Consider the following 14,317-nt stretch of genomic DNA (forward strand, 5'->3'; position numbering starts at 1 on the left):
AGAATTTCCAAAGAAGCTCATAGAGAAGGAAAAGGAAGCTTGGGAGAGTTTTGTTGCTGCAACAAAGGGCTTTCTGGGTAACAATAAGGCTGACAATTATGTAGAACTTGTTGAGACCTTGGTAAAAAGCTATGGTCAGATGGGCTATAGGATGTCCCTTAAGGTCCATGCTCATCTTTACAATTTCAAGGAGAATATGGGAGCATACTCAGAGGAACAAGGGGAGCGCTTCCACCGAGATATAATGGACTTTGAACACAGATATCAGGGAGCTTATAATGAAAATCATGACAGGAGACTACATTTGGGGGCTTAAACGGGAAAATTATTTGTTGCTACTCGCAAATATAGAAAAACTGCTCATTTTTAACTTTGTAAATATGTTTCAGAAAGTTTAAAATAAAATTTGTGTAAATTTTATTTTATTTATGTAAATTTTATTTATTTTATATTTTTGGTTTACGTCCAAAACTAGCAAAAAATATTGAAATTTAGCCAGTTTTTTTTGTCAAAAATTCATCCTGTAAGTCACAAAAGCAAAGTTTAAAAGGAATAATGGGCATTTTCTGTTGTTTTGCAGTAAAGTGAGTTGGAAAATAACAGTTACTTGCCAGGAACAAAAACTGTGTTACATAGTGTAATCTCTCCTCACATCTCACCTGAGTTGTTCGTCAAGAACGCTGTAGGTATCAGAGTCTGGGCCCATCTTGCAGGTGCCGCAGGGATGGTACAAGGTACCAGCGAGGACTTTACTGTAGCACTCCCAGTACTTGTCCGAGTAGAGAACCTCGTGCTCGCACCCTGGTAGTACACGGTCGTGGAACACAGCATCGAAGTCCTCCTTTAACGCTGGCATCGATGCAAGTTTAAGGGAGAACTTTAACCCTGAGGAAGAATTGTTTAATAAAAGTATATTAGGAATTAACCTTAATGGCCAAAGTCATTCTGTATGTTTATAAATCTTAGTATCTTTTCTCTAAATATGATGAAGAATACGAATATTTTCTGCATGTTCTATTCTTCATTATATTTTTGTTTTTAAGTAACACTCAAGACATGGTGTTATTCTCAGATATGTCTGCACACGCTGACTATCTTACAACATCCTCCTACTTCGTTTAATAATATTGCAACACTTTAACACTGCAGAGTATCCAACATCCCTCTGACCTGTTGAAGCATGAGACGGTTGTACAACATTTCGGAATTTTTATTGAGATAACGTTTCTCCTGTCAGTAGCTTCTTCAGACCAGTGCAAAGAAGAAAACAGGAAAAAGAGTAGGAGTTTCAGGTAATCAGTCCCTCAGCCTGGAATCGATTCCAGGCTATGGGACTGATTACCACACTTTTTCCAGGCCTTTTCTTTGTATTGAACTGAAGAAGCCAGTGCCTGGCGAAACGTTTCCTCGGTAAAGACTCCCAAATGTTGCACAAGTGTCTCATTCTTCAACTTGTCAGTTTTCTAAACAATTTTTCATATTCCACTGACCTACTGTCTCCATCTCAAGAGTTTCCAGTGACCTTCCTCTGTCTCATCATATCCTAGAATGTTCGCTTCCCTGTCTATTAACAACTCTTCACACAGCGCTAACCTCTGATCATGGCTGCAATGTCTTCACACAGCACTAACCTCTGATCATGGCTGGAATGTCTTCACACAGCGCTAACCTCTGATCATGGCTGCAATGTCATCACACACCACTAACCTCTGATCATGGCTGCAATGTCTTCACACACCACTAACCTCTGATCATGGCTGCAATGTCATCACACAGCACTAACCTCTGATCATGGCTGCAATGTCTTCACACAGCACTAACCTTTGATCATGGCTGCAATGTCTTTACACAGTACTAACCTCTGATCATGGCTGCAATGTCTTCACACAGCACTAACCTCTGATCATGGCTGCAATGTCTTCATACAGTACTAACCTCTGATCATGGCTGCAATGTCTTCACACAGCACTAACCTCTGATCATGGCTGCAATGTCTTCACACAGTACTAACCTCTGATCATGGCTGCAATGTCTTCACACAGCACTAACCTCTGATCATGGCTGCAATGTCTTCACACAGTACTAACATCTGATCATGGCTGCAATGTCTTCACACAGCACTAACCTCTGATCATGGCTGCAATGTCTTCACACAGTACTAACCTCTGATCATGGCTGTAATGTCTTCACACAGTACTAACCTCTGATCATGGCTGCAATGTCTTCACACAGCACTAACCTCTGATCATGGCTGCAATGTCTTCACACAGCACTAACCTCTGATCATGGCTGCAATGTCTTCACACAGTACTAACCTCTGATCATGGCTGCAATGTCTTCACACAGTACTAACCTCTGATCATGGCTGCAATGTTTTCACACAGTACTAACCTCTGATCATGGCTGCAATGTCTTCACACAGCACTAACCTCTGATCATGGCTGCAATGTTTTCATACAGTACTAACCTCTGATCATGGCTGCAATGTCTTCACACAGTACTAACCTCTGATCATGGCTGCAATGTCTTCACACAGCACTAACCTCTGATCATGGCTGCAATGTCTTCCGGATGATCGAAGTAGTTAGTATCGATGAGTGGTGCGTCCAGGGGGTTGGCAGAGTTGAGGGTGACGGAGCCTCTGCTCTTGGGTCTGGTCACAAAAGGACCTATGGAGAACCCCTCCCGACCTCCTAGACCGTGGAAGTATTGTTGGTAAAGCTGGGAAGGAATTATGGAGAGATGGGGAGAGAATAAATTAGGTTTATTGGCTAAGAAGATAATGGAGTTCTAAAAGAACAAATTATGTTTGACGGAGGAAGTTGAATAACAGGAAATGAATTTATATCCGCTGTGGAGAGGGAATAGACAAAAGAACTAAGGAATGGAAAAATAAATTATTTATTCAGAAAGGTTCGCCAGTTTGTCACACTTATAATCCAAATTAATAATAATTTTACGATATTTCGGACTATTTCCTGCTTACCACTTAAACTAAAATATTTTAGAGTCAAAATACCAAATGTCATAGAATTTATGAAAATTTTCACAGAATTAATTTTTAAAATATGTGAAATATGATGATTTAGGGATGTGTTATCAGGTATCCCAAACGTAAGACCATTAAGAGGTTGCCTGATTTTTTTTTCTTTTTTCTCCAACTCATCAGTTTTATTTGGCTCATAACTCGAGAATGTCTCATCCAATTGCCTTCAGATGCAAAACAGTTGTACAGGGTAACGGGGACCAAATTCTTGTAATACCTGGCATATTCTCTTGCCTTATAATCAAACTGGTTGAACCAAATCCCAGAATCCTGAAGTGACTTGAATAACTTCAAAATCCTCTGTGATGGAGCTTCTAACTTTCGAGAAAGATGCTCAAAAAAAAAAAAAAACTCGACAACAGAGGAGAGTAAAATTCAACCATGTGTGTCTCGTAGCTTGATTACTAGAGCACTAAGCACCATGAGCACCCACTTTCTTTAACAGTCTCTAATGTGGTACTCCCTCAAAAGCCTAACTAAAATTCAAACAAACAGTTAACATTAATTGAAAAGAGGGTTTTGTCTGCCTTTCATAATAAAAAGTTCCGCATAGATACCAGAAATCCCTGAGGATACAGACACACTGTTCTACCCCCGGTACGGGTGGAGACATTAGGCTTGTTTCCCTAAGATACTCTTGTTCATGTGCACTTATCAGTAAAATAAGTACCTGGGTGTTAACTGACTGGTGTGGGTCGCACCCTGGGACAAAATTGACCTTATTTGCCGGAAATGCTCTACATAACAAGGGACTTTATATATATAACACTGATGTCAGTTAGATCTGTATACCTTGTACATATAGAAATGAAGATATTATTGATACAAGGAACCTGACTTACCTTCCTCTGCTTTGACTAAATTTAAAGCCTCTCATTCCACAGTCGCTATATAACCGCTATGGGTTTATCTCTTTCCTCTGATTAAAATATAAGAATTGTGAAGGGCATTATTCTTCAGTGGCTGATGACTCGTATCAAACGACTGGAACGTTTCGTGGGTTTAGGCTGTGTAGACAAAAAAAATTGAAGGATTCTGGGCAATAACTGGAAAATGCATCTTCTGGTCGGCTTGAAACTTTTAGTGCTGATGTGTTAGCCTCTTGGGAAACAATATTTTAATGTTAAGTTGTGTAACTTATCATATTCCAATTTTATTAATTAAATTGGTTTTACAGTATTTGACTTTATTTATTTACCTTATTTTAGGTACCTAAGGTCCCTCGGAAATATTTGAATTAGATTTGGTGTGTGTGACCTAATTTGGATATTAGCTTCCAAATGATGAGTTGTCAATGTCTCTTCTGATTCCTTTAAAATCTTCAACGCTAATATTTAAATTTATTATTAATTCATACAGGACTCTGTAGTGTTCCAGTCGTGTGGACTCTGTAGTGTTCTAGTCGTGTGGACTCTGTAGTGTTCCAGTCGTGTGGACTCTGTAGTGTTCTAGTCGTGTGGACTCTGTAGTGTTCCAGTCGTGTGGACTCTGTAGTGTTCCAGTCGTGTGGACTCTGTAGTGTTCCAGTCGTGTGGACTCTGTAGTGTTCCAGTCCTGTGGACTCTGTAGTGTTCCAGTCGTGTGGACTCTGTAGTGTTCCAGTCCTGTGGACTCTGTAGTGTTCCAGTCGTGTGGACTCTGTAGTGTTCCAGTCCTGTGGACTCTGTAGTGTTCCAGTCGTGTGGACTCTGTAGTGTTCCAGTCGTGTGGACTCTAGTGTTCCAGTCGTGTGGACTCTGTAGTGTTCCAGTCGTGTTGACTCTGTAGTGTTCCAGTCGTGTGGACTCTGTAGTGTTCCAGTCGTGTGGACTCTGTAGTGTTCCAGTCGTGTGGACTCTGTAGTGTTCCAGTCGTGTGGACTCTGTAGTGTTCCAGTCGTGTGGACTCTGTAGTGTTCCAGTCGTGTGGACTCTGTAGTGTTCCAGTCGTGTGGACTCTGTAGTGTTCCAGTCGTGTGGACTCTGTAGTGTTCCAGTCGTGTGGACTCTGTAGTGTTCCAGTCGTGTGCACTGAGACGCAGAGGGCTGGGGTTGTGAGACAGGGGACACCTTTCTAGGATCGCGCAGTGACAGAAATATTTTTATTTTTCAGATATAGGCCAACTTGGAAACAATTTTTTTACTGACAAATAATGACAATTGTTCGAGAACTCTGCTTATTAGTAAATCAATATTTATAAAGTTTAAAGCCCTTTTCTCTGTATTGGAATTAAAAAAAGAGAATTAATGTAATCTAATAATAAAGTACATTACAATTATGACTTAAAACAATAATTGTAATGTACTTTATCTTTTCGATATAAACAGCTTAAAAAAAGAATGGTCAGTTTATCAACAATTTATGAAATGTTGATAAATTAGACACAAGTGCAAGTCTTGGGTATCTTTATTGAGGAAACGTTTCGCCACACAGTGGCTTCATCAGTCCATACATAGGAGAAATTTGAAGAACAGGAGGAGAATGAGGTAATCAGTCCCTCAACCTTGAGTCGATGTGTTCAGTTCGATTGATGGACTGAACACATCGACTCAAGTTTGAGGGACTGATTACCTCATTCTCCTCCTGTTCTTCAAGTTTCTCCTATGTATGGACTGATGAAGCCACTGTGTGGCGAAACGTTTCCTCAATAAAGATACCCAAGAGTTGCACTTGTGTCTAATTTATCAACATGTCGGTTCTCTGAACCATCCATCTACAAAATTTATGAAATGCCAACATGACCCTAGATCTCGTCAGTCCCCGGCATCCACCAAGGAGGGGATGATAGGGTGGGAAAGAGGGATAAAAAAAGTGATAAAACATGCAAGGAAAGAGTATAAAGAAGGAAACTTACATCTTTCTTGAAGCCGAGAATGTATGGGGTTACCAGTCCGAAATCACTACCGAGAGTAAGAGGAGTAAAGGCTATTTGTAACTCCGGCCAGAGAGGCTCTCCAGACCCCGTCACCGGCCAAGCGTAGGCTTCACTGGACACCGCCAGTGTCAGCGCTCCTGGGTAGTCATGGCCAAAAATAAATCATAAATACATCTATGTGAAAAATATTACACGGTTTTTTAAATTATTTCCATTAATAACCGATCCATTGATCGGTGTATTTCATATTTTTTTCTGAAGCCCACTTAAAAGACTTGGTTGATGTCCACTTGGAGATTTGCAGTGTCCTCAGTGGAAGACAGTGTCATGAAAATTCTGGTATCATTATCAAAGGACACTGTTGTGGCTTACATCTCTATGTCAGATATGAGAATAAAGAAATGGAAGAAATAATAATGGTATGAAAAGAAAAAGTGACGTGATACTATATAGACGCCATGTTGGCTGTGCCATCCGTTGTCAGATGCTGGAGAAACTCAGGGGTTTACGATGTAACACACGTGATAGCAGTGTAAGTGAATATGAAGCAAGTATTTCAACACCCCAGCAGTTTCCCAAGAATTCAGTGATATGATAAATGACCTCAGTCTATCAAAGCAAGCATCTTAACCTATAACATCCGAACTAAAAGAAAAGAATTGTCTACAACAAGAAGTTAAAATAACAGCTTATCGGAAAAGAAAGGTTGAGCTCCTTCCTTACTTCAACCTGATGAATAATTTGTATACTGCAATAGCATCCCTGGACTTCTTCGAATGGGACTCGAATATCGACCTGGAGATTAGTGGCTTTTTATAGACAGCTCCATCAGAAGCTTGAAATGTGTCTTATTGATTAATCGCAACCAATATACATCTCTTCCAAGTGCTTACTCAATAAAGCTTGAAGAAAAATACGAAAATATCAAAATGGTCTTGCAGAATTTTTGCTACCACGAGCATAAGATGTCTGTTTGTGTTGATCTGATGGTGTTTGGGCAACAGGGGGAATATACCTTTTTCATCTGTTTGTGGGACATTAGATCTAAGGCAGATCATTGGACAAAAGCGACATGAACTTGAAGACGAAACATGACTATAGGTGCAACAAACATCATTAACGAGCCATTGGTTGACATGGATAACATTATACTGCCAACACTCCACATTAAGTTATGGCTAGTGAAGCAGTTCATTAAGGCCTTGAACAAAGATGACAAATGAACGATCTGCAATTGTAGTTCGTTCCCTGGATTAAGTATGGAAAAACTGAAAGCTGGAATCTTTGATGATCCTCAAATTCGAAAACTTATCAAGGATTCTAATTTCCCAAAATGTATGAATGGTATACAAGTTTCTGCATGGTGCAGTTATGTGTCAGTTGTCAAGAACTTCTTGGGTAATCACGGAGAAGACAATTATGAAGAACTGGTGCAAAACAAGCTTTAAGAATTTAGGTACTAATATTATCATAAAGGTCTACTTTCTCCTTAACCACTTAGACAGATTTCTACATAGTCTTTGTGAGGTCAGTGAAGAACAAGGGAAGAGATTCCATCAAGATATAAAGGTGATGGAGGAAAGGTATCAAGGCAGATGGAACACATACATGATGGCAACCTATTGCTGGAACCTCCAACGGGACTGTCCTGATGACCAGTATGGAAAAAAATCGTACAAATAACATTTTCACATGCAGTAATTTGTGATATCTGAATTATCTTAATGTTAATTTCTTATTAAATAGAATGAAGTACTAGTATGTATTACATAATTTGACTTCTGCATGATCTAAAAGACAATTTCAATGTGATTTATTAGTTATTCCCACCTGATCAATATATTTTTCAGATCTTTTATGTTTTTCAATGGGATATCAAATGCACAAGTAGCGAAAATCGTAAATTGCATACACAAATTGATGCATTGTTCTGGACGGCTTTCCTTCTCATATTTCATTGTTCTGGACGGCTTTCCTTCTCATATTTCATTGTTCTGGACGGGTTTCCTTCTCATATTTCATTGTTCTGGACGGGTTTCCTGTCATATTTCATTGTTCTGGACGGCTTTCCTTCTCATATTTCATTGTTCTGGACGGCTTTCCTTCTCATATTTCATTGTTCTGGACGGCTTTCCTTCTCATATTTACACTTTACGAAGGTTTTTAATTTGTTAGTAACTAATATTATAATTAACAATGCAGTCTTAAACCTTAATATAGGTTAATATTAGGTTGTATTGAATATAGTAGACAAATTGCGACACCTAACATCTCTCAAGCATGTCTATACATAGGCTAGGAGACGCTAGGAATGTTTTTGCACAAGCACTGGTGGCGTCAACAGCTCCCTACGAGATACTAAACTCAGAGGCCCACATGGTCTTCCAAAGTTATCTGGCAGTCAACATCGTCCTTCAGAGGCCTTCCCAACGAATCGTGGATACAAGTTTCTCCGTCAGACCCGTTTGTGATACTCCTTACTGCTTTTTGTTCTAGTTAAGAGGCGGGCCCACGCTCAACAATCAGGTGATTTGTGGTTAAGATTGTTAAGTAGCTGTCCCTAGAATATAGACCAAAAGCTAATAGATCCTTACATATAATAGTCAGGAGGACCTCGAAAGGTTAAAGGTCCCCCAAGTTGAAGGCATTACTAATACGTATAATCTGAATACTTGCAGGAAGTCCTTCACTGCACGTGGTGTCTTGAAGAAAGAGAAGCCAGAGGAATCTAGATTACTTGACTAGAATCATAGGATTACTAGTAGCATATTTTCCATCTCAAGTAAGTCAGTCCTTTTCAGTGCGTGCTGATGAGATTTTTTCCTGCGGGTCCTTCGGTTTACCCAAACAACCAGATTACACATTTTTAAATGGTCCTTCTAACCAGATTGTGGAATAGCTAGTTTAATCAGACAGATTTAATCTTAGCTAGGCCACAGTTCCTTACAAGCGATTTTGCAAAGTTAGGTTAAGTTAGCAAGCCAGATATTCTAAGTGAGCTTGTAAATTTGATTATTTACAGTGATTTACAAGCAAGCCAGAAGTAGGCTAATAAACTTGTAAGATTAATTGAAGTGTTACAAGCAAGCCAAGTAGGCTAAGTGAGCTTGTAAATTTTATTATTTATAGTGATTTACAAGTAGGCCAGGTAGGCTAAGTGAGTTTGTAAATTTTATTATTTACAATGATTTACAAGTAAGCAAACCATACCATGGGCTGGAATAGAACCCGCGATCAGAGAGTCTCTCTTTGTTTACAATCGTGTCATTACGATTTCGTGAGTCATATTTACAAGTAAGCAAGGTAGGCTAAGCGAACTTGTAGATATAATTATTTACAGAGAATTGCAAGGTCAAGTTCAGGCTACAATTATACACTAATTTCAACAGTTATATAAAGTAAAGCTAGAATTTAACGTATTCAGTTAATCAGAGTGAATTAGACAAGCTAGGCCCAGTTAGGCCAAGATTGTTGACGCGCAACATTTATGCACTTACTGTTTCATAAGCTGAAGTGCTAACCAAGTGAATTTTAATATAATGAAGAATGCATTTTCTGCTGGGTGAATTTCAATGTCATCGGCTCATATTAATGTGGGATTTGTAATCTGCACCAGAGGCTAGCATAAATCCTGTAACTATAAGCCGTCGTTATACAGAAATTGCTCAAGTCCTGCAACTATAAACCGGCTTATAGACGACAAATCGCTAGATTAATCTGTCTTAATAACCATATACATTCACAGTTACATTTGTATGGCACAGTCAGCTCCCGAGAAGTTGCCCAGAGATCTCAGGGGTTTACCTGGAGAGTTTATCTGGAGAGAGTTCCGGGGGTCAACGCCCCCGCGGCCCGGTCTGTGACCAGGCCTCCTTAGGTCAGTGTCCCAGGATGCGACCCACACCAGTCGACTAACACCCAGGTACCCATTTTACTGATGGGGAACATAGACAACAGGTGGAAAGAAACACGTCCAATGTTTCTACTCTGGCTGGGAATCGAACCCAGGCCCTCGCCGTGTGAAGCGAGAGCGTTAACCACCAGGCCACCAGGGGTGCAAAGATATTCAGAGCGCCAGGGGCTAAAGTACTGAAATTTAATGAAGATTTAAGATTGAAGGGTAATGATATTATTAGCATTGTAGAAAGTATTTTACAAGTGGCAAATTTCTTTCATGAGCATTACGGTTCTAGAATAACAGTCATCCTGGCAGAAGACAGGTTTACACGACCAGGAGGTAAGTGCAAAATACGGCCATCGAGGGCAACCGAACTACTCAAAATATAAATTGGAGGCTATTTAAGAAAGCCAAGCATATCGATCATATTCAGTTTGTAAATTTGCGGACCAAACTGTTTCAGTTAGTTTTGAGGGCTAACGGTGTACATTTTGATTCAGACTCATTGAAGAGATTCGAGACTCATCTATTCTCACCCAACTTCATATCGTGTAGAGAGCTGGGCTAAATAAAGTACAAACTAGTGCCGTACTCTAACTAAAACACGACCATGCGGTAAGAAAATTAAGTTCCAACCGTTTCGCCTCTAATGAGACGAAAGCGGTCTATGACAGACCACAATGGACGCTTATAGCACACGATGAGTGCCCTGAGATCACACAAGATGTAGATGTGGATTGTAAAGACCTAGAAAACTGCCTGAAACGTTTAGAGGAAAGGTTAAAGGCCTTCAAGACAGCGTATCTCCGTTATGATTCAGAAGCCTATACTGTAAATGAATCTGAGGATACTGTTGAAGAAGCTCGGTATGAATCTGAGGATACTGTTGAGGAAGCTCGGTATGAATCTGAGGATACTGTTGAGGAAGCTCGGTATGAACATAAAGACGCGAGGGCTGTGTAAATTAGAGAAAAAACACTGCAAGCATCTAATGGAAAAATTAAAGGCTAATATACCAGGTACAGTGACTAATACTGCCGGGAGCACAAGCAGCCACACTCCAGCCAGTATGTTGCCCAGACTGCCTCAGTTATACTGCTTTTGTGTTTATATTTCCGTTTGATGGATCAGTTTAAGGCCCAAATAGACAACAGAAATGATTTACTGGATGTGGTCAAACTTAAGGCAAAGCCTTAGATTTACTCCGACACTACCAAACCACTATGTTATACCAACATACCAGGAGTCAATAAATTAGACACATGTGCAACTCTTGGGTATCTTTATTGAGGAAACGTTTCGCCACACAGTGGCTTCATCAGTCCATACAAAGGAGAATCTTGAAGAACAGGATCTTAATACTTGGGAATTCTTCGTTTGCCTAATTCTTGGGCACGACCTACTTCAACATTGAACAAATGTGACACGACCTATGACTGCTGCACCTCTCCTGCCAACGGTTTATAAGCTCCTTCTCCGCACATATGCCGAATTCTATTCAAGATTGATGGACTGACCACATCGACTCAAGGTTGAGGGACTGATTACCTCACTCTCCTCCTGTTCTTCAAGATTCTCCTTTGTATGGACTGATGAAGCCACTGTGTGGCGAAACGTTTCCTCAATAAAGATACCCAAGAGTTGCACATGTGTCTAATTTATCAACATGTCGGTTCTCTGAACCATTCATCTACAAACATGCCAGGAGTCAATTGAAACAGACATGTTTGGAAACAAACCATACCACGGGTAGAGTTTAAACCCGCGGTCAGAGTCTCAAAACTCCAAGACCGTCGCGTTAGCCACTGGGCCAGCTAGCTTCAATAAGATTCATCCAACTAGGTATATTTCCACACGCTAGCTAGCCCAGTGGCTAACGCGATGGTCTTGGAGTTTTGAGACTCTGACCGCGGGTTCAAACCCCACCCGTGGTATGGTTTGTTTGCAATCATGTCATTACGATTTCGTGAGTCATGTTTAGAAACACCCAGAAAATAAAGATAGTGGAATGGTATCGGCTGTTGAATTTAGAGGCTTGTCTTCAAGACCGTCAGAGCTTAGAGAATGAATTGAAGTTATGAGTCTAACAGCTTCGAAGATTTACATGACAGTAGTATATTCTTGACCGAATCGAAACACTGCCCAAGTTGAATGACCCCAAGTTGATTGACCCCGTCATCGGGGGGATAATGATTAAGGAGAGAATGTGATAATGGGGGACAGTATAGCCTGGAACTGTCAGGGTACAGAGTTTAGTATGTTTAATCATCCCTCAATGGTCTTGTCCAAATCGAAACACTTCTGCCATCGGGGATAAATTATTATTATTATTATAATCAAAAAGAAGCGCTAAGCCACAAGGGCTATACAGCGCTGCATCGGGGATAAAGAGTATGGAAAGAATGTGATAATGAGGGACAGCATAGCCTCGAGCTGTCAGGGTACAGAGTTTAGTATGTTTAATCATCCCCCAAAGAGATAGATACCCTTATTACCGTGTTACTATTCAGAAAAGAGAGATATGATCACTACTGAAACCTGATCACAAGCAGGGATAAAAGCATGGGAATGGCTGTGATAGATGGGAAGGTCAGTACACGGATTCAAGGTGTCTGGCTACGACTTAATAATAATTGGGTGGCCTCGCCGAGGGAGAGTGTATTGCCCTCCGCTCTGCAACTCAGTGAAGGTTGTTTCTGGCTACATCAGAGGATGTTTCTCTTCCGCTCGTATCGTTTTTTATTCTTGCGACTGCTAGTTCTTTCCAACACTACCGGGTTCAAAGATAAAAGAGTATGGGAAAGAATATGATAATGGGAAATATTGGGTGCGGTCCCCTAGTGAGTGTTGCCTACCAGCCTGTGACTCAGAGGTACATCGGCATATTATCTGCCCGCAAGCATGAGTTATTCTCTTCAGCATGCATCGTTTATTCTCGCGAGGACTAGCTCTTTCCAGGTAGGGAGGCTTAAGCAGTGAGAGAAAAATTTTATATATATAGATAATTGCCCATAATTCTCATCTGGGAAACTCTTTGTGCAGCTCTTGACCTCCCATCCATCCGAGCAACAGTGAAAGAGCTCTTCCGGGTAAATTGGACATATGAAAACATATATATATGTGCACAAAAATTTAAACGCAAACACTTAAGACATGTGAAGACAAACTTACATAATCACCAAAGCATAAAACTGATTTACACATTTCATTTCTCAAACTGGTGTTAAGAGCCCCCAGTGAAAAGGGGGCTCTGCCCTCTTTTCAAAAAATAGGGGGATGGGGTTGAACCATCGCCACTCTTAACACCAGTTTGAGAAATGAAATGTGTAAATCACTTTTATGCTTTGGTGATTACGTAAAAGTTTGCCTTCACATGTCTTAAGTGTTTGCGTTTAAATTTTTGTGTACATATATATGTTTTCATATGTCCTTAGTGATTGTATGTCAAGTCTTTTGGAATCAAGTGTTGCTTTGTGGTTTTGGTTGATAGTGAACTTTTCAAGTTTTTAGTCATTATGTTTGTGTAAAAGTTTATATCTTCATTTGTCTTAAGTGCTCATGTCAAATTTTTGTGTAATGGTGATTAGTTGTCATATCTTCGGTGATCATGTATAAATTTTTTGTGTTTTCATATGTCTTATGTGAATATGGCTAGCATTTTGTGTTCATGTTTAGGGTGCATATGTCTTAAGTGTATGTAATTCTAGTTTTTGTGATCAAGTATTGGTTTTGTGATTTGGAGTTTTTTGTGGGAAAATTATGGCTTCATAATATGTACATGTCTATTTTGTGTGGTGTGATGATTAGTTAACATGTCTTTAATGATGTTAGTAGAGCGATCATCATGTCCTTGTGTCTGTGTTTTAGTTTTTGCCATACATATTTTAGATTTTTGATGATCCTGTCATGTCTTAGTTGCAGGTGACTGTGTCATAGTTTTGGTGTTCATGATATGCATTACTTGGTGGTCATCATAATCAAGAGCTTTAGTTTTTTGGGTAAACAAAGTGATCATGTCTTAGTTTCTTGGGGATCATGTTTTGTCTTAATTGGTGGATAAAAGACATTTTTTTGTGTACATGTCATGTCTTAGCTGTATGTGTACGTGTCTTATTTTTGGTGGGTATGTTTCACATCTTAAATTTTTTAACTCATGTTATGTCTTAGTTGTTGATCATCATGATTAAGTGCTTTAGTTTTTGGCCCCATGTCTTAGATTTTGGTTATCATGTCGCATGTCTTAAATTTTTGTGTTCATGTTATGCTATAGTTGGTTGTCAGGATAGTGTTGCTTATCATGTCATGTCTTATTTGGAGGTGAGTCTCAGTTTTGGTGAGTATGACATGTACAGTATAACATGACAACCATGTAATGGTTCTCATGTTATAGTGTACATGTCATGGATTATATCTTATTTTTGTGTTCATATCATAAGTGTTCATGTCTAGATAATGCTTATCTTAGATTTTCGGTGATCAAGTTATGTCTTAGTTGGCGGTCTATGTGTCTTAGTTTTGG

At 39.7% G+C, this 14,317-nt stretch overlaps 1 protein-coding gene across 1 annotated transcript in view; it reads right to left on the reverse strand.

Annotated features, from left to right (window-relative positions):
• LOC128702814 (uncharacterized GMC-type oxidoreductase Mb1310-like) overlaps window positions 1–14,317 on the reverse strand; it is a 167,152-nt gene that overhangs the window by 10,242 nt on the left and 142,593 nt on the right. The window contains exons 9-11 of the mRNA XM_053797240.2: window positions 5,880–6,037; window positions 2,544–2,721; window positions 660–885 (exon numbers count right to left, since the gene is read on the reverse strand). Of these exons, the coding sequence (XP_053653215.2) occupies window positions 660–885; window positions 2,544–2,721; window positions 5,880–6,037 (562 nt within the window). The remainder of the gene's footprint in view (window positions 1–659; window positions 886–2,543; window positions 2,722–5,879; window positions 6,038–14,317) is intronic.

Source organism: Cherax quadricarinatus, chromosome 79 (genome assembly GCF_038502225.1).
Source record: "Cherax quadricarinatus isolate ZL_2023a chromosome 79, ASM3850222v1, whole genome shotgun sequence".
Taxonomy (NCBI): Eukaryota; Metazoa; Arthropoda; class Malacostraca; order Decapoda; family Parastacidae; genus Cherax; species Cherax quadricarinatus.